General features: G+C 39.4%; 1 protein-coding gene across 1 annotated transcript in view; it reads left to right on the top strand.

Annotated features, from left to right (window-relative positions):
* The window catches only part of LOC134603055 (substance-P receptor), a 226122-nt gene extending 222073 nt beyond the window's left edge, over nt 1-4049 (top strand). Inside the window, exon 5 of the mRNA XM_063448667.1 lies at nt 292-4049. Within this exon, the coding sequence (XP_063304737.1) occupies nt 292-586 (295 nt within the window). The 3' untranslated portion in view covers nt 587-4049. The remainder of the gene's footprint in view (nt 1-291) is intronic.
* The last annotated feature ends 18445 nt before the right edge of the window (nt 4050-22494 follow it).

Genomic DNA, 22494 nt, shown 5'->3' with positions numbered 1-22494 from the left:
ACATAAGCATCAAATAAGCTGTTTTATTAGAAAGACAGGTCTAAAATGTTTGGCACAAAGTCATAACAAAATATATTACACTTTATACCCTCTTTTTCCTTTTCATACAAACAAATCATTTGACTTCACTGTTTAATCTTAGAATTATGAGTACATATTGTGTATTAGCTTTTACCAACATAACTGCAAGCTTAGTCCAGGATTCTATAACACACTTGTATTTATCTATATTATAATGAGCAGCAAAGTGACACTTCATATTTTAGTAAGAACAATTTTTTTTGTCATTAGGTTCCGTATCGGCTTTAAACATGTTTTCCGATGGTGCCCGTTTATCCGTGGGGGTGAGTATGAAGGTCTGGAAATGAAATCTACACGCTACCTACAAACCCAGAGCAGCATGTACAAAATCAGTCGTATTGAAACCACCGTCTCATCTGTCCTAAGCGCCAACGACGAGGATGCAGAGGAGAGTGGGAAGAACAGCAAACGCCTGTCCTTGGATCTCACCTCTAATGGCTCCTCACGCAGTGTCTGTAAGACTACGTCTGACTCATCCAGCTTTTACTCCAACAACTTATCATAAATGGGCCACCACATTCAGGAGTGCCACAGGTGTCCATTTATGGTTGGAAATTTTGCTAGGCTGCTTAAGCCCGCCCCAAAGGAGGGATTCATTTCTGATTGTTCTCCACCTTCTTCAGGCTTTAGTTGAATGAGAGTTTGTTTACAATCTCCAAATCCTTCCTCTTTCCTTTTTGAATTCCGTTTTACACCTCCCTCTTTGAATTCCATCAATGAGAGTTTGTTTACAGAATTAAAAGGATTTCCCTTCCCTTTACACCATCTTTATTATCCTTTATAGTAAATGCATGGCCAAAATCTGTTTACAGCCCTAGAGGGTCTGCACTTTTGTAAAGAATAAGCTGTGTCTGTTATTTGTTTACATGTTTTCAAGCCTACAATTCTTGCTGTTGTCTGGAGCCTCTTTGCTCAAATTTCTCCTCTTATTTTCTTTTCCATAATTACTGCTCTGTTTTACACGAACAGCACTTAAGAGAACATTTGAATCTCATGAGGTCCTACCTTGATTAAAGATAGCAGAGTGTAGTACAATTGTAGGACCTAGAAAATGCCCAAAGTAAACATTACCATATTTGATAAAAATAACATTTTATCTTTGCTACATTTTGCGTTTTTCTTTTAAAAACCAAAATAAATAGCACAATATTTTCTTCTAACACAAATACTCTGCAAATTCTGCTTTCCTTTAATCCATTTGTATCAGGGGTCAAATGACACCCTTTGCAGTCACCATGCACATACAGTATTAATATTATTAATTTATGGCACCGTTGGATTTTATTAGCCTTTAAACCCTATTTGTCTATCTGAAATCACCCTATTTAGCCTTGTGTTTTTTTCATGCAGTTTTAATTTCTATTAGAAGCCTATTGGAGAAAAATAGAAACTGTGAAAGCTTACAACATATCCTCAATTTATAACGTTTTTCAGGGGATTCAATACTGTTGGAAAAAACTTTCCAAATGATTTATCTATAAAAGTCACCATGAAAGAGGATATGTCAATATCATGGGTCTTTGAATATTTTGCAAAAACCACTAGAAACAGAAAACTCCTGTTTTGGGAGGTACCCGCAGGGTGTACAGGAGGTGAGTTTTATTTGCGTCAGGCTGTCCCTCGTGGATACCTCCATCGTCATGCTGCAAGCCTTCTTTGGCTCCTGGTGCTTCAGTTGCCAGTAGCCACGTCAGTGCTGTTCTCTCGCACATGAGCGAGAGTGCCACACTGAGATCTATGAAGGACGCCACAAGAGCACAGGACTCTCTATAGACTGAGCCTGAATCCCAGAGACATAATTTGTGATGGCTGCTGGGATTGGACAAAAGTTGAAGGCTCTGCCTTTTGTCAGCCTCAGGCTTTACCATAGGACAAAGTAGTTCCTACTTTGATTATGGTATCTTTGGTTTGAATTGAAATTTCAATGAAATTCCAACACTGTCTTAATCAGTTTTTCACAAAGACTATATCTGTATGAAACACTGTAACGTGACAGATCTGCTTAAAGTCTATGGGAAATTATGTAGATAAATAATTTGGAAAGTTTTCCAACAGCATTGGATCATTAAGAAAGTTTATTAAATCAAGGCCATAATAAGATATTAAAAACTACGGGTTACAGCGCAGAATGTTAAAAAGGCATTGTGTACTCTTACAAGTACATGGCTCCAATACCAAAGGGTCATATTCTGTTATCTTGGAAAACTGTCACTGTGACTTTTCCAATTTCTCCGTAAACTGTAAAGATAAAATAAATAGAATAAGTAGGATAATGTCAGTGATATGAGAAGGAATAGCCTTAGTGTTTTAATAAAAATGTATTCTTATAATTCTTTTGCAGGCTTAGCTAACAGTAAAAGCATAATCAGTGTGTGAAGGTGATTATAGAAAATATAATTTAAACCAAAACAAAATATTCAATACATCATTTATTTTTATGGTAAAAACCATGTGTCTTAGAGAGTCTATTAAGAGGAGAAAATAAAAGACTTATTTCAGTATCAGAAGACATTTCTTAAAGTAAACCTTCCTTAAATCCTATACGATAGTGTTCAGTATTTTGTACTGTTAAATAGGTTTTTGGAAAATAACTAATATGTTAAATAGAAATGCATATAATCAATCTGCCAGTAAGAGCATCGTAAGTACCATAGATTTAACATGTATATTATTGCCCACTAAGTCAAATCTCCCTTTTGTGGGGATGTGGTCAGCCACACAAAGTGTGAAGAAGAGCTGTTGCAGTTCTGCGATAGTGAAATAAATATCCGTATGGCCCATAACACATAACAGTAAGCTTCGCATTACTGAAGTAAAATAGTCCATATCTACTAAAATAAATATTTGAAACAATTACATCAACTGAAAAATAAGAACATACTAAATGTAGGTTTAATAAATACATTTTGGCACACATTCTTTTTTTAATCCCAGAAAGTGTTCTTTTTTTAACTCAATTCTAATTTGGCACGCTTGCAATACAATACATGTGTAATATTGTTTTGTCACAAATTTTAGCAATATTAATTGTGCTTATTATTCATTTTAGAGCATATGAAGATAGACATGTATATTTTATCATCTGTACCTTCCTTTTATTCTCATCCGTATTTCAATGAATACAGTCCATCACAACCCTTTTAATTAGCCAACATTCCAATGAGACCTAAACCCGCTAGTTGCCACTGTGTTGCTATAACATGTATTTAAGCATAAAGCATTCATTGTATATGCCACCGCACTTTCTCATCTTCTAAAGGAAGCCATTAAGCAGGAAGCAATGTATTCTGGGAATATTTTCAGAGTCCCTCTGAAACAGCCTATACACTTTCATAGTTTACATATTTCATTTGAACAGGTTTTGATTTTTGATTTTTTTTCAGGGAAACAATTCAGTGCTCATCACCGAGCACCCATTGTGTGATTGGCGCAAAGGTGATCTTTGGAAATTCCTTACAAATGATCCTTGTGTCAAGTTCAGCACAACATTTTAACAGGGTCTCTGCTATATTATGAATGTGAAAAAAAAATATGTATGTGTTTGTAGTATCTTTATGGAAACAAGTTTCCCTATGGACTGCGGAGTAATGCAACAGTCTAGTAAGGCTGTTTGCACAATGACTATATCCACAGCAGTTTAAGGCCAAGCAGAGGGCGCCATATTTGCAAGTTGCTGTCTGGTGGTTCTTTGTAAATGAAGCCATTGGACTGGCCACTGTTTCTTAAACCATTATGGTTTTAAAGAATGCCTATGGCTATATGATAAAGACCAGCAGCCTGGTTTATGATGTTCTCAGCCATCTTCTTGATAAACACAGTGTAATTGTAATCTATAACATGTTTTTCACGAGCTGTAACGTTGATGTATTGAGTGCGAACTGCTTCGGTTAGCTCTGTAAAGCGATGCATATGTTTTCACTGTCAAAGCAAAATCAGTATTTTCACAAATAAATGTGTTGGTTCATTAATGCGTCTGTAGTGCACATCCGTGATGATAAAATAAAATCCAGGTGTACATATTTCCAAATAAGGTTGTCACATTATGAAATCTCATGTTCCACTTTATTAGCAGAGCATATTGTCCTAATTGAATCTCACGCTTTTCATTTTTTTTTCTACCAAACTTTTAAGTCTATATATATTTATTATAAAATAAGTTTACAGGGCATGGAACTGAATGAACATCTGTGTAAAACTTCAAAGCACAGCATTTCTATTCAGAGTATATTAGTTGGATGAGTTATATAAATACTAGGCTTGTGCCAACACATAAAAGTCAGTTTCTTCATTTCTTGCCATCTTTTTTTTTTGCCAAGCTTCAGTACATCCCTTTATTTATCAGTTCTTATACTCTTAGCTTAATGAATCAAATATAAATACATACTTTTACATTTTAGTTTGAGTTCTACTCATGTTGTTGGCAGGTTTTCCATTAGCATTTGGAAAGACTTCATGGCAATTATCCATTCAATATATAACATGCATGTATATGTGTGTGTGTGTATATCTGTTTAAATATACAAATCTGTTGATTTATAGAGTATATACATGTCAGGCCAAGCTTCTTTTCTTATTTAAAGTGACACTGTTATTTTTTTTCAAAGTGAATTTTAAATTTAAGGGCAAAGTAGTTGAACTGTAAAGATTAAAATTCTAATTCAGTCGTGCTTCCATTCAGCTGCTTTGGCCTTACATTTGAAGTTCACTGTTACTTCTTTTGGAATTCTAAATTTAGTGAATAACCCTGTAAGTATCAAATTAACTATATGCGTGATATGGCTTTCAATGCCTGGGGAGCACAGAAACACACACACACACACCATATTGAGATGACTCACTCTCATCTATATGATTCTTTGCTAACAAGTAGGGAAATAGCACATTTCACTTACCTTATAAAAAGCTACAGACACTGGAGACCTCTCTCCCTTTTACACAGAGATGAGAAAGTGGTAGGAAGACCTACATTCAAAGTTTCATAGTAGTGAAAATGTAAATTCATCACCTAAAATATGTTTAGCTCAGCTGCAAATGACAGAACAATGTTGTTTTTTTTCATTGTGCTTAAGCTATTGGCAAATTGTTAGATAGGTGATGTCTAACTATTAAGTTCAATATTATATATATATATAAATTTTGTTATATCTGAGTACATGCCAAAGGTTGGTGTAGGATCATCAGATGTCAATGTTGTAGTGCTGTAAGAGATACCTTAAGCACCAAAACCACTAAATCACTGAAAAACACTGGAGTTTTTGAAAAGTTGAAATCCTTACATTTGTCCAGAAAGATGCCTCTAGTGCTAGACAGACAGACATTATCCTTAAAATCTTTGATTTTAGAACTTCAAGTTTGTTTGTGTGTGATGATACCAAACACAACTAGATTCTTGTTCATGCAACTAATTTGGCAAAACAAGTCAGTGTACTGCAAAATGCAAATGTATTATGTATATATTTTGCAGTAAAATCATAGGCACATTTTTGCACCAATTGGTGCACAGATCAAGTGCACAGGTCTAATCTAAACTATAAACTAAAACTCAAATAATGGAAATAAATACACTGAATTTGTAAGCTACCTGGGTGGCATCTGTGGTGTTATACCCAGCAAAAATAAGTATATAGCATGTCCATATTTACATTGTGGCCCATGTTTATTAAGAAGGAATATGATCAAGATGCTATAATTTCCACTTCCAGATTATAGATTGGGATGCACTGCTTAACCTCTGAAAATATTATGTAGAGAGTTTACAGAATGCTTTTAAAGTACAGAGAGTATTTCTTTTTTTTTTATATTGAATAAAAACACGTAAGTAATAAATAGAAACATGCTTGATGTTAATGTGGGTTCACAGTTTGTACAGAAAATAATACAAAAAAATGTGGAAAAAATAACTTGATTCAGTCAGACAGCTAATTTCACATTGCTTTTAAAGTCAACATCATTAAAAAATAATGCTTGACAAATGTTCTGATGTTTTTTCTTACTTTTTTATGACTGTTGTACCACAGTTAAAAAAAAGCTGATAAAAAAACCTTATATTAATGTGAACTGGGTTAACTCGAATATTGTGCAAAATCTACTACGTTCAAATACCAACAAACTGTTTCACTTCACTGCCTCTATAAATAGTCTCTTTATGGTAGAATTTTGCCATGCCTTCTGCCCAAATGCACCCAAAAAAATCATCAAGTCATAAACTGGAGAGTGCAAAAAACATCCTATCGCAAAGTACCTTGCAGATAGTTCTTTGAAGGACACTTTTAAATTAGCACAAAGTAGTCTGCCGTAGCAATTATTTTACTGTAGTGCATACTATTTTGATGTTTTGGCTGGCCCCATGGTGCTCCAGAGCACTTTCACTCCTGTTAAAATGTCAGAGCACTTTCAATCCTGTTAAAATGTACCTATTGTGGTGCTATTCTTGATGATGAGGTACCTATTGTGGTGCTGTTCTTGATGCGGAATTACCTATTATGGTGTTGTTCTTGATGCGGAATTACCTATTATGGTGTTGTTCTTGATGCGGAATTACCTATTATGGTGCAGTTCTTGGTGAGGAACAATTGTTTCGTCCTTGTATGGTACTGCTCTGCTATGCACTTTTCCTGTTACCTATAACAATTGCTAGCCTATGAGGAAAAGATTTTTTTTTTGCTAAGCCATACATTTTGCACTTTTAATGAACCTTTCCAATCTTTCCAATTTTCCAAAAGCCTTGATTTAACCGCAAACTCATAGGGTTACAGTTTCACTCTATGCCTTAAAGTGGAACTATCATATTTCTGTAAATACCATAATTGAATAAACCATTGAAAATCACTTAAGAAGTGTGTTAACTGTTTTTTTTGTTGTTTGTGATGCCCCATTTTCTTTAAAATGCATATTAAATATTCAGCAAGTAATATTATAATCCAGTTCTGCCCAGGCGTAGTCAGGGCGCAAAATACAAATGTAAAGGAGAACAGAAATATTGTTTTTGGTTCTCCTCTTGCATTAATTCTGTTAAAAATGTTAACATTTATAACCGTGGTTGACAGAGAGCTACAATGGAATCACCCAATTAACAGACAAAAAGGTGTTGATTTCTATATTTAATTTCAGGTTTAACAATTCACAAATATAGATTTTTTAAATATAAGTGATAAGTAAACTTAATACTAAAAATTCCGGGAAGTGGCAATTCTCTTTTAAAATCTTTTGGACATGGAGTGATACGCTCCTCATATTCTCCTAACAGGAGAAGACCGTAAGGAGCTCGATATGATGATGAGACCCTCTGAGTCCAGGAGAATTGAAGAAGTGAATGGCCGAACAAGGACTCCTGTACGATCGGAGGCCCTAATAGCAACCAGGAAAGAGACACAATGAGAAACTGGATGGATGGAACACCAAAGCACAAACTGTTTTTTTACATTTCTGTAGAATTTTGGTATTTCTTGACTTTTACTAATATATTGGCAATGAGTGATATAATGTGAAATTCAATCATTTGGTAAATATGGTAGTTGATTTGTTTTTGGTTTTTACACATTTTATTAATGGTTTAGAGAAATGATATCTGTGCACATCAAATGCTTTCCCACCAAAAATGGACAAGAGTAGGAAAAACATATTTTGATATAAGATTGAATCCAGTTCACTTCTGGAACTCTGGCTTTAAATTTAAATTCACTTAGAATTTTTACTTTAGCAAATAACCCTATTCGTGTTAACAGGAGAATAATATATCTTGAGCCGTCCTGAATTGCTCTGTAAAACACAATATAAACTTCTCCTTCCTAAACTTGCCCATATATTACACAATAAACATCCATTTGGGAGTAGCACTCTTCTGCAATCTATGGTCCTCAACAATAAGGTTTAATAAGCAAGTAGTCCACATCTGGATAACCATTTAGAATTAGGAAATTGGAACAACTTTCAGCAAAAATATGCCATGCATATAACGCTCGGTATATGTTCCCTTATACATTTGAGCTGTTTAACATAATTAACATAATTAACATAATATAATGATTTTCTGCTAACTGGTCCTATTTTGGTGTCTATTCATTAAATAGCAAGATCAATACAGTTGACAAGTACGATGTTGCTGAAATAACAATGCTTTAAACAATGTCCATCTGAATGTAGTATAATTTCTAGGGGTTATGATTCTGAGTTTCTACAATTCTCATTGCTGAATCCATAGAATATATATACAACTAAATGTTACTGACACTATGACTCTAAGGCTAATGGCACTATCATACTGCGTCTTACTGTCATTTCGTTTTACACCCAATACACAGTTGGAGCACACACCGTACAGTGGGATTGGATATTATATAGGCCAAATGTTAACTCATGAATGTGTTTAAGCAAGGAAAACATAGACATGTGCTAAGCACTAATAAAATACTTGAATGTTTAAATATTACACAGCAAGGGAAACATTAATAGCTTCTTACACATGGGTGTGCGTCACTTAAATGAGCAATAAGCAACATGCCCATCACTAAATGGGTTTTAAAACATATAGCACTTATGAGACAGATTCCTTAAGGAGTTGTGGTAAATTGGTATTAGTTAGCTGTTTTATAAATGAATGTAATAAACATTTTTTTTTTTTATAAATTCTTTATTTTGAAAGATTTTTTGTTTTATGGGGTGGGGGTACAGAAAAGAAAATGGGAGGTTCAAGGTTTAAAATACACATTGCACATAACAAACGAGTATTTTTAACAGTTTGCGAACAGAGCAAATCAATACATCATTTCGGTGTACATTCTTATCAGCTTTGTGTATTTTGATAGGGTTGCAAGGGTACAGAATGGGAACGGGGGGGTTAGAAATTGGTTAGGGAAAAGTACATGCTATACAGTTTGTTTACATATAGGCATTTCGTTGGTTTATACATATGGACAGTAGCTCTGTTTTGTTCGTTGTCGGCTATTTTGTCCTAGTGAGTGTTCAAGTCTCTTGTAGTGTGACTTGTTCTAGTGGTCTGGGTAGCGTATTTGAGACTGAGGGGTTCAGTTTATGGTATGGTTTCTTGGAGGTTTTGTTGTGCCCCTCGTGTTTGCTTACAGAGGTGGTCGGATCGGTTCGTTGGGGTTCGGGCTCCCCTCGTGTGAGGGGGGGGGTCGGTGTGGGTAATTATTCGCGTCGTTCTGGTCCATGTCAGATGTTCTTCGTGCTTTAAGTAGTTCGTTGGCTGTCGTAGGGTGTCGGTTTGAGTGCAGGTCGGGTGACTTTCTGGTGTTGTGTGTAGTGTGGTGTGGGGTGCGAGTCTTTGGTGTGTCGGTGTTCAGTTGAGCATTGGTAGGTGTTCGTGTGTGCCCTAGGTGTCAAATGTGGAGCTGTCTCCTAGGTATGTGGGTCCTTTATCCTTGGGTTGGCATCTGGTTTCGGTCCGTGCAGCTGCTTGGATTGTGGGGGAGTGTGGGGGGGTATGGGGGAGTGTGTGGATGGTCTCCAGGTTCAGGGGAGGGGATGGGAGGGATAGGGTTCTGGTCTTAGGGTGTGTGTGGTTATTGGGTTTGTGAGGTGTTGTGTTATGTTAGTGTTGGTTGTTGGCTAGGTCGTTAATGGGAATGCATAGAACCACGGGTCCCATATTTTTTTGAAATTTTTAGTTGTGTCGTGGATCAGTGCGGACAATTCGTCCATTTTAATTGTGTCCTTTATTTTTCTCTTCACTGTGTCCAGTGTGGGTGTGTCTGGGCTGCCCCATTTTTCGGCGATGGCTCTTCTGGTGGCGAGTGCGATTTTGGCTATCAGTTTGTTGTGGGACCTTGGTGTGTTGGCCATGGGTTTGGATAGGAGCCATATCCATGGGTCATGTGGGATGTCTGTGTGGAGGATCTGTGAGACCATTGTTTCTATTTGGTTCCATATTTGTGTGGTATGGACACAGTCCCACCACATGTGTATGTAAGTGCCTCTGTGTCCGCAGCCTTTCCAGCATAGGTCAGTGCTTGACCTGCCCATCTGTTTCAGTTTTAAAGGGGTGACGTACCATCTTAATAACGTCTTGTACGCTTGTTCCTTGTGATTTACACATATGGATATGGAGGCTGTGGCCTCCCATATGTTTGCTCAGTCTGATGGGTCCTCGGCCTGCCCTATATCCCTCTCCCAAGCCGACACGTATGTGAGTGCGCCGTCCTTAACGTTTTGGATTATGTGGGTGTATAGCTGGGAGATTTGTCCTTTATGCGTTGGGTTTTGTAGGCAGTGTTTCTCAAAGGGCGTGAGTGGTTTTGTGCCGGCCTGTGTAATTGTTGGTGTTTCTAGGAAGCTTCTGAGTTGTAGGTGGCGGAACATGTCAAAGGTGCGGAGTGGTGTGGTTTGTGGAAGGTCTGCGAATGGTATCGGTTGTCGGTTTCTGTAGAAGTGGTGCAGTCGTGTGAGGTCGTTTTCTTCGAAGCGGGCGAAGTCTTTTGGTGTCATGCCGGGTGGGAAATGTGTGTTGCGAAGTATCGGTGTCAGTGGTGAGGGTTGCGAAGTCAAGCCGCTTTTTGGGGTTACTTTGTCCCATATTTTGATTGTGTTGAGGATTGCAGGTGATGTTTGGGGTAGGTGGGGTCTGGCTGTTCTGGGGAGCCAAATATACAGTGAGGGGAAGTCTCTACCAAAGATATCGTGCTCTAGGTCTACCCATCGCTTGGTGCCGCTGGGGGCGTGCCAGTGTTGTGCTTGTGTTAGCTGGGCTGCCTGATAATAATGGATGAGATGTGGGAGGCCTAGACCCCCTGCTTTGTTGGGGACGTATAGGGTCTGTCTTTTAATCCTGGTACGTCTGTTGGCCCAGATGAATTTATCGATGGTAGTTTGTAGTTGTTTAAAATCTGCGTGATTGATTGGGATTGGTAGGGTTTGGAATAAATGTAATAAACATTTTAATGCTATATATAACATTTAGCCATGCATATACTACTGTTCAGTTAACACCTAAATGAACTGTTGTTTAGATTGTGTAATTTTTAAATATTTTTTTTTTTATCATTAATGTGAATTTAGCTTGATTAAGTCATTGTCTTTTTAAATGAAATATAACCGCTTAAAGGGTCACTTTAAGCACAGAACCACTACAGCCTAATGTAGTGGTTTTGGTGTAAAGAGTCTCTCCCTCCAGACTCTCTTCTGTAACTTGTGAAAAAGGTTGTATTCATACTTCACTCTAGGGACAACTGTAATGACTGTCACTTAGACAGCAACTAGAGGCATGTCCTGTTACAGACTAGAGATGTGCATGGGGGAAACATTTGTTTTGTTTAATTTTGATTCATTCATCATCTAATTTTGGTTTGTCTAAAATTGTGAACATTTTGATTCGGACAAGCCAAATTTCATCTGAAAGTTTTGTTCATTTTCGAAATGTGGATGCCCATTCCCCACAGGTGGTAGTCACAAAGTTACAAAGTATAAATTTAAGGAGTGTTTTGCTAAACTCCCTGATCTGAAATCCTTATGTGGGATTTCCATAAGGAATAGGATATCAATTACTGAATAAGAGGGGTATTTGCTATAGAGCACCCTATTTTTTTTACCCTTAAATATGGCAATCCCACACAACGGCACCAACTTAAGGAGTTATCTGCTTTTCTTAATTTTCCTCTTTCAGTTATTTAGTGAATAACTTCCTAGTTTGGTATCCTTAAATATGGAAATCACACAGGATAACACATTAGGCTGTTATCTGCTAAACAGCTGAAAGCTCAAAATTAAGAAAATCTATCTATTTTGCTCGCTTCTGAATTGCCAAATTCAGACTAAATTTGATTTGGAACAAAATGAGTTGCACTTGGTTACTGCAAAATTTGCAAGACTGATAATAAGTATTTCTCATGTAAACGCAAAACACATTGAGAACACCGATCACTGTGAGACTGGTGCAGAGGCAGATGTATGCTACACAGTCAGGTATTCAATGCAATCCCACCGTGCTAACAGATGGGTGCAAAGTTCTGTTCTCTAGCACTCCTTAATGACGTGGGGGGACATCACCCACTAACCCTACGTGGCCTGGCAAAGTACTATACTACTAAGATTTCTTTCTAGGTGGTTACATTAAGAAGCTCATGCCTGGTTTAAAGTGAAAAAAAAAATAAAATAAACCACAAATATCCACCCGTTCCCTCCACCAACTGTAGAGATCTAGGGATAAAGAGCCCCACATGCAGGGTTTCCGGAACCAAAGCCCCTAACCCCTAGCATCACCAATGGAATACATGTATTTCTAACATTAGTATCTACCTTTATAAAAACTATGATTATGGAAGTAAAATCACATGACTGATCAAAACTAAGTGCAATTATACTTGGACATATGGACATTATCTGTCAGTCAACCACACAAAAAGAGCTGTTTTGGGAGCTACACTATATCAGTTGTGGCTCATCAGTGTGAGTGTAGATATATAAAAAAAAAACATTTATTAAAACATTAATAATTCTCACACACTGCACCATGAATGTAGGGGTGTATTTATATAGGGCTTATTCACAAAACTCCAAATTGTAGCCAAAATGTAGCCAAATTGTGTGGGGGGGGGAGGGTTAGAACTGCCTACATTTAGGCAAACATTGTTTTAAGCAAACAAGTCATTTAGATTTTAATTTCCTACAATATGAACTTTAGTGAATAGCTTTGAGCAGATGTATTTAGGTTTTGTACTGCCCTAAAGACACATTTCATGCACCTCCTGCTTAGCTGAACATCACAGGAAATATAGTTCACAAACATATGGCTAGTTAGCAACTGTATATATTATTAATCACATGGTACAAGATGGCTAACCTGGGCAACCCAGATGTTTGTTTAGAAACTACTGAAGCATCTAGGGTAGCAAGACAGCTAAGACAGCCATATTTTAAATTTTATAAGTTAGTATTAAACGAGAGAGAGAGAGAGAGAGAGAGAGAGAGAAAGAGAGAGAGTGTGTGCGTGTGTGTGTGTGTGTGTGTGTGTGTGTGTGTATAATATTCAGGGCTGCCATCAGAAATGTTGAGACCCCTTATACAGCTCAATGTAGTGCATACACTTCCACACACACTGTGTTACATAGATACACAGACACACACACACACCGACACATGCAAATACACAGACACACAGATACACACAATGACAAACATATGTACACTGACACACAAATACACACACAGACACAAAAGGACATACAGATACACACATTGATACACAGAGACACACACTAATACAGATATTCCTGACACAAACACACACATGCAGACACACAGAAATACATACTGACACACTGACATACATACTCACAGACACACATACTGAAACAGACATACATACACATAGATACAGACATACATACTGGCACACCCATACAGTGATACAGGCATACACACACACACATATATACTCACACACATACATATTGACATACATACAGAAACACACACATATATACTGACACACACATACATACTGACATACATATACACACATACTGACACACACAGACAAACATACTGACAAACACGCATACATACTGACATACATACAGACACACAACATACATACTGACATACATAGACACACATACAGACACCCACATACACACTGACATACATAGACACACATACAGACACACACATATACAGACAGACATACATACTGACACACAGACACACACATACATACTGACATACATACAGAAACACACACATGCATACTGACATACATATACACACATACTGACACACACACATACATACTGACATACATACAGACAAATACATACATACTGACATACATAGACACACACACATACATAGATACAGACACACACACACATCTATGCTGACATACATAGACACACACATACATACTGAATCACACACATTCAACACATTTTTCAGCCATCCACCTGTTTCTTACCTTTTGGGTGCAGGAGGCTGGGTGGGGCTGAAGGAAGTTGGTTTTGCTCTCCCTTTCCTCCTTTGGCTACAGATGGGGAATATGGTCAGTTCCGTCATGGTTGTCACCCCCTGATAGCAGCCCTGATAGTATTACACTCTTTTGAACTGTAAAAACAAAGATTCATCTACCAGATACATCCTGACATTTGTGAGCAATATGCGCACTATATAAAATGGAATGATGCAAAGCAAACAAGAAATAAAGGCACACTACTTCTTATATTATACGTTTCTCTTCTTCTAACGACTCTCAAAAAACTGTTTATTTCTCCATTAACTTAATGTTCTCTCTTCCTTTTAAGAAGGATCTACCTATGCTAACTATACCCTTTGGGTCTGTAGATACTATTATGGTTTTTATCTACGTAATGCAATTCATCTTTATTAAATTTACAAAACTCATCAGCCCACTTTGTAGGAAATGAACATATTTATATTCTTTTGAAATGTTTAAAAGCCCTGTGTTCTTCCTCTAGATTAATATTTGGATATAGCAGTAATTCGAGTACAAAATGAGGAGATTGAAGATTTTGAATGAAAGACCAGAAATCGTTTAGTATAAGCTCAGAGCATCCAAAAATCATACTTTTTTTACCATTTCAAAATAGATTTTGCAAAATGTCCAGTTTATTTTGAAATGAATTATGTATTTTGTAGGAAATAAAAAAGATATAGCATTGTCAGAAAGACCTTACATTCCTATTTACCTCGTTTAAAGTTTATATAGGCAGGACCGGTAATACCACTAGGCAACTGAGAGCTTTCTCAGGACACACAGAGGCCTGGGGGGGGGGGGGGGGAGACATGCAGATGGGCTAATGGGACAAAGACACACACAGAGTGCCAGAGGAAGAAAGAGACACACAGAGGCACTGGGTGGGGACGAATAGACATACAAAGTGGCTGGAGGGACAAAGAGACACAAGAGAGGGGCTGTGGGGAAAGAAAGAGACCCACAGATAGGCCAGGTTTGGACAAAGAGACACACAGAGGTGCTTTGGACAAAGAGACATACAGAGGGGCTGGGGACTTATAAAGACACACATAGTGGCTGGGGGGAGCATAGAGACACACAGAGTGGCTGGGGTGGAAAAGAGATACACAAAGGAGCTAGGGAGACAAATAAACACATGGAGGAACTGAGGGACAAATAGACACACAGAGGGGCTGGGGGGGACTGAGACAAAAAAGAGGTGCTGGGGGACATAAAGAAACACAGAGTGGCTGGGGGGGCAAAGAGACACATAGACGGGCTTGCGGGACAAAGAGACACATAGACGGGCTTGCGGGACAAAGAGACACATAGAGGGGCAAAGGAGACAAAGATGCACAGAGGGGCTGGGGACAGACAGGCACATAGAGAGGCTGTGGGGGGACATAGAGACATGGACTAGGGGGGAAAAGAGAAACACAGACAGACTTTGGGGGGCAAAGAGACTTACACAGGTGCTGGGGTGATATAATAGTTACAAGTGTTATGCTTTTAATTTTTTAAACAAATCAGCTTTTAAAAATTTAAGTTGACAATTTATTTATTTTTTATTTTTTTTGTGGGCGTGCAAGTAGCTGGTCTTGCCTAGGGCGCAAAATGGTTTAGCACTGGCCCTGCATAAAGTTCTGTCCTTGGAAACATTATTTTGTGCTGCATTAATTTATTGTTATTTAGACTGGACGATTTATTTTATAAACAGTATTTTAAGGAAAAGGAAGTAAGTGCTGTGTTGGGTGAAAATATCTAAATGAGATAGTGTTGCTGGAAATATTTTTCAAAGTAGCTTTTCACTCTAAATTTTTCTCCCTTGCAACTTTGCCAAAGTGCACAGATTAATGATAACCACCTATTTTTTGTTTGTTTTTTGGCTCTTAATTTTTGCAAAACAAAGTCTTGCATCATGGTCATCCTGTATTTAAAGGCCGATTATGGTATAATTCCTTCATGCAGATTTTTGCCCTCTTGGACTGTGTCCCTGCGAGTCCTGGAGTCACCATAGCTATTGGGACATGGGGTCCCCCTCCGTCAGCTGGGGCCAGATTTTGAGGCTTCATGAAGACCAATGAGTTTACCTTAAATCCTTGATGTTGTTTTAATAACATGGGGCTTTATCACACTACAAGAAGACGCAAAATAGCATGTATTGCAGTTTTATTAATCTACATTTACTGTGTAAAACAATGCCCTAAAATGCCACCTGTACCTATCCTTAATTATTTTGTTTTTAAAAGCTGTAGTGAGCTGGTCATCAATTTTACCCAGTATCTTCACAAAATTTGATAAAGTTATAAAAGGGGGTTTTGTTGTACTCAAAGGTGAGTACAATTTAGGGGATGTAACTATAGTAACACAAGATTTAAAAAAAAAACACAGAAAAAATACAAATGCATGAAAAAATGCAAAATAAAAACTAATACCATAACATTTTAAAAATTAGTGAAACAAAGGCCAAATTTCAGAATGTAAAAGACTATGTTGTATCTACAGTTGCATGTTATAAATTCATGAATGAACTACAAACTAACTCGAAACTGCTGCTAAAATGCCCCATAATCTGACATAGACCCAGTATCGTTATATTAGGTTAGGGAAAAAAAATAATAAAACTGTAAATCAGTGATCTTTCACAACTTCACACAAAATAGGCAAAGATATTCATGGGTTGTATTGCTCTGCTCAGATATAACTGAACGTTATTAAAGTTTTTCATTTTCACGACAGCAGGACACAATTTCTGGAATAATACACGACAACATTTTAAACCCCATGTAAGAAATGAAAAAAAAAAAAAACCTCAAAACTTTGAAAGAATTTGTTGAAATAAATGTCCACTGAATACATCTGAAAATATATCATACGAGAACCATAAGGTGTCTACATATGCAAATGATATGTATTTATAGAGAAATTAGAATGTGAGAGCTACCACAATCCCCCAAAAGGCACCCTGGTCCAACCGCAATATTCCATGTGTAAGAAATTGAAATGAACAGAGTTCTAATTTGACATTACAATTTCTCTTTACAGGGGAATAAAGGGAAAATCATTATTTACTCATGAGATGCAGCTGAGCAAAATGTAGTGTTTATATTTTACACAGCTCACATCAGGTTTACAAAATACACGGCTATATTGAAAATATATTATTGGTGAAAAAATGTTGACACAGTAAGGATCTAAATATACTACACGCGGATCAGACCGTTGCCATGAAGGGGTGCACGTGGGCTGTAACAATCTCTAGGTAGGTGATACATGTCAAAGTGACATCTACATGAATGCCAGGGCCCAAGACTTCCCAGCCAAACATTACCCAGTGCATAAAACTTCCTCTGTCAGCCTGTCTTCTTCCCATAGTGCATTTTACTGCAATCTCTTCCCCAGGGGAACAACGAAGACACACCTGGCCATCTACCTAATCTAAAAGAAAACAAAATTAATCAGACCAGGCCACCTTCTTCTATTGCTCCATGGTCCAGATCTAATGCTCCCCATTAATGGTTCTTTCCGCAGTGAACCGGGGTCTTCATTGGCATACTAACTGGATGGGGGCTGCATTGTCCCCAGGGCCGGCACTACCATAAGGCGGCCAAGGCGGTCGCCTTAGGGCGCACCAGCCCTGGGGGCGCAACATCAGGCTGACCGGAAGGAGGGAAGCACACTGCGCTCCCCTCCAGCTGGTTAATACTTGTAGCGTGGCCGAGCGCAGCCCAGAGATTCCCGCCCACGGAGCCCAGCCTCTGCCCGCCTACCTCCTACCCTGGTGTCTGCCGCAGGCTGTGTGGAGGGGGCGGGGTTTTGACAACATATCCCTGCTCCCTGTGTACCACACAGCGCAGCTGGTGCCCAGTGATGGGGCTGGGCTGCAGGACAGGACTCCACAGAGCCAGACAGCATGCACCCCAGGGACAAGATTGAACGAATGTAAGTATGTAATTATGTATGTATGTATGTCTCTGTATGTATGTATGTATGTCTGTATGTCTCTGTATGTATGTATGTCTCTGTATGTATATCGATCTCTGTATGTCTCTGTATGTCTCCGTATGTATGTATGTCTCTGTATGTATGTCTCTGTATGTATGTCTCTGTATGTATGTCTGTATGTCTCTGTATGTATGTCTCTGTATGTATGTCTCTGTATGTATGTATGTATGCCTCTGTATGTGTGTATGTATGTCTCTGTATGTATGTATGTATATGTATGTATGTATGTATGTATGTGTATGTATGTGTGTATGTATGTATGTCCCTGTATGTATGTATGTATGTCTCTGTATGTATGTCTGTCTGTATGTCTCTCTATGTATATATGTCTCTGTATGTATGTATGCCTCTGTATGTGTGTATGTCTTTGTATGTGTGTATGCATGTCTCTGTATGTATGTCTCTGTATGTGTGTATGTATGTCTCTGTATGTATGTATGTATGTCTCTGTCTCTGTATGTATATATGTCTCTGTATGTATGTATGTCTCTGTATGTATGTCCGTCTGAATGTCTCTGTATGTATGTCTCTGTATGTATATATGTATGTCTCTGTATGTATGTATGTATGTATGTATGTCTCTGTGTATGTCTCTGTATGTATGTCTCTGTATCCATGCATGTATGTATCTGTATGCATGTGTGTAACTGTGTGTCTTTATGTCTCTGTATGTACGGATGTATGTATGTGTCTGTGTGTCTCTGTATGTCTTTGTATGCATGTGTCTGTATGACGGTTTGCCTATGTATGTATGTTTGTATGTGTGTATGTTTGTATGTGTCTGTATGTATGTTTCTGTATGCCTGTATGTCTCTGTATGTATGTATGTATGTATGTATGTGTATGTATGCCTGTATTTCTTTGGATGTATGTTTCTGTATACCTGTATGTCTCTGTATGCCTTTATATATGTATGTGTCTGTATGGCGGTATGTGTCTGTATGGCGGTATGTCTCTGTATGCATGCATGTCTTTGTATGCCTGTATATATGTATGCCTGTATGTCTCTGTATGTATGTATGTGCCTGTATGACTTTGTATGTAAGTTTCTGTATGCCTGTATATCTCTGTATGCCTGTATGTGTCTGTACGATGGTATGCCTCTGCATGTATGCATGGCTTTATATGCCTTCATGTCTCTGTATGCATGTATGTCTTTGACTGTATGTGTCTGTGTCTGTATGTCTCTGTATGATTATTTCTGTGTTTGTATGACAGTGTACCTGTGTGACTGAAAAATGATGCCTGTGGCTTGGGAGGAAATACACACAGGTGAAGATGCATTTTTTTTTTTTTTTTTAAAGATGGGTGAGGGGTAGTGATGTCGTGAACATGAAATTTGCCGTTGGCGAACGCGAACTTCCGCAAATGTTCGTGAACGGGCGAACCCGGTGAACCGCCATAGACTTCAATAGGCAGGCGAATTTTAAAACCCACAGGGACTCTTTCTGGCCACAATAGTGATAGGCCCCCCAGGGTGGGGGCCCTAAACAAGAATAAGGGGGGGGACCTAATGTCCTCCCCCTGACCCCACCCCTGAGCGGTGGGTGGGGGCCTTAAACACAAATTGGAGGGGGACCTAATGTCCTCCCCCATGGCCCCCACCCCTGAGCGGCGGGTGTGGGCCCTAAATACCAATAGGGGGGACCTATTGTCCTCACCCCGGCCCCCAACCCAGAGCGGCGGTTGGGGGCCCTAAATTCCAATAGGGGGGGACCTTATGTCCTCCCCCCCAGCCCCCACCCATGGGCAGCGGGTGGGGGCCCTAAATACCAATATGGGGGGGACCTATTGTCCTCCCCCCAGCCCCCATCCCTGAGCGGCGGGTGGGGGCCCTAAATACCAATAGGGGGGGACCGATTGTCCTCCCCTGGCCCCCACCCCTGAGCGGCGGGTGGGGGCCCTAAATACCAATAGGGGGGACCTATTGTCTTCCCCCCCGGCCCCCACCCCTGAGCGGTGGGTGGGGGCCCTAAATACCAATAGGGGGGACCTAATGTCCTCCCCCCCGGCCTCCACCCATGAGCGGCAGGTGGGGCCCTAAATATCAATAAGGGGGGGGGACCTATTGTCCTCCCCCCCGGCCCCCACCCCTGAGCGGAGGGTGGGGGCCCTAAATAAAAATTTACCCCCCCCAGGTGACTAGGGGTCCCCAAACCTCATCTTAAAAATTATGAGAGGCGGAACCTTATCTAAATACCTGTAAAAAAAAAAAAAAAAATTACATTTGATGTCTTCTTTCTTCTAAACTTTTTCAGCTCCAAAAAAGGCCAAATAAAAATCCATAATAACCGATGCACTTAAAAAAAAAAAAAAATTTCACCCATGGAGGCGCCGCGCAGACTGAGCTCTGCAGGGCGGGGGAAGGCTTATAAAACCTTGCCCCACCCTGCAATTAGGCTCAGAGCACTCTGATTGGTGGGTTTAAGCCATGCAATCAGAGTGCTCTGACAGGTAAATGAAGACACTGACAGGTAAGTCTCTACATTTACCTGTCACAGCACTCTGATTGGTTGGCTTGAAATCCACCAATCAGAGTGCTCTGTGTCATTTTACACAGCGTGGGAAAGTTCTTTGGAATTTTCCCACGCTGTGTAATTTGACTCATAACACTCTGATTGGTTACTTAATCCACCAATCAGAGTGTTATGAGTCAAATTACACAGTGTGGGGAAAATCAAAAGAACTTTCCCACGCTGTGTAAAATGACACAGAGCACTCTGATTGGCTAGCTTGAAATCCAGCCAATCAGAGTGGTCTGTGTCATTTTGCACAGCGTGGGAAAGTTCTTTGGAATTTTCCCACGCTGTGTAATTTGACTCATAACTGTCTGATTGGTTACTTTCAATCCACCACAGTGTTGTTATGAGTCAAATTACACATCAGAGTGCTCTGAGCCTAAATGCAGGGCGGGGCAAGGCTTTATAAGCCTTCCCCCGCCCTGCAGAGCACAGTCTGCGCGGAGCCCTCCATGGGTGAAAATTAATAAAAAATTGCGCTCTTTTTTTTTGTTTTTTTTTATTTTGTTTTTTACGTGCGTCGGTTATTATGGATTTTTATTTGGCCTTTTTTGGGGCTGAAAAAAGAAGATTTTAGAAGAAAGACAACATCAAATGGTAAGTTTGTTTATTTATTTATTTTACAGGTATTTAGCTTATGGTCCCCCCTCATTATTTTTAGGAGGAGGGGGGTAGGTAGGGGTTATTTTTTGGGGGGAGGGGGTTACATTTTTATCTAGGGCCCCACCCACCGCTCAGGGGTGGGGGCCGGGGGAGGACAATAGGTTCCCCCCTTATTCTAAATTTAGGGCCCCCACCCGCCGCTCAGGGGTGGGGGCCGCGGGTGGAGGACAGTAAGTCCCCCCCTCATTGTTATGTAGGGCCCCCACCCGCCGCGCAGAAGTGGGGGCCGGGGAGGAGGACAGTAGGTCCCCCCCTTATTCTACATTTAGGGCCCCCACCCACCGTGCAGGGGTGGGAGCCGGGGGGAAGGACAGTAGGTCTCCCCCCTTATTCTAAATTTAGGGCCCCACCCGCCGCTCAGGGGTGGGGGCAGGGGGGAAGGAAAGTAGGCCCCCCCTCATTCTTATTTAGGGCCCCCACTCACCGCTCAGGGCAGGGCACTGAGCAGGATGATCACTGGGCCTAAATACCACTTCTCTGGATCTGATAGGCTGTAACCCCAAAGGCAGTTACCAGGTTTCCATTTGCATAATTGCTGCTCAGCACAAACATTCCTCTTGATTTGATTGCTGCTCGGCACAACTTCTCCTGTCAGGACAGTAATGTTGCTCGGCACAACTTTTCCTGTCAGAACAGTAAATGTCATTAATCACATTTTTATATGCGGATGAATACATGACATATGGCTGATCAGTGTATGTATGACTTCTTTTTCATATGGTATGTTTTTATAGAGTTATTTCATTTGTGAAATACTAAAACTTCCCAAAAGAAGATGCTAATTTTCTGTATTATTATTACAGCTTTCAATATATTTACAGCCTCTCAACAACTTTAACTAGAGCAAACTGAGAGCTCTTTATGTAGCAAAAGAGAGACAGAGTGTGTCTAAACCCATATATAAAGTAAACAAAAGAATTAACTTATCGTTATAATACAGCAGCTTCCTCTCATGATGTTTCAGACCTTATCCTGTACAAATAGAGTGTGTATATATGGATAACAGAGGAGTATAGCTGATAACCCACAGAAAGAAAAACAGTACAATAGTGTAATACTGTAAAAAAACAATAAAACTGCGCCAATATGAATTGAACTCTCAAGATGTTGATAGTAAGATTGCCTTAGGGTGCCTCCAGTCCTTCCAGTCCTTCCTTATATGTGTCTGTCATCTCATTCAATTGGTGGTCCAGGGGGCATCTTCCACACTGTCCAGCTGTTTCAGAGGATTTCTCAATTGATTTTTGCGGGTGCTGTACCCGTATGACATCACTTCTGGTATGTCGAAAAAAAAAAAAAAAAACT

The sequence above is a fragment of the Pelobates fuscus genome, chromosome 3 (genome assembly GCF_036172605.1).
Source record: "Pelobates fuscus isolate aPelFus1 chromosome 3, aPelFus1.pri, whole genome shotgun sequence".
Classification (NCBI taxonomy): Eukaryota; Metazoa; Chordata; class Amphibia; order Anura; family Pelobatidae; genus Pelobates; species Pelobates fuscus.
Note: the sequence above shows the minus strand (reverse complement) of the source record. Positions and strands in the feature narration are given on the sequence as shown.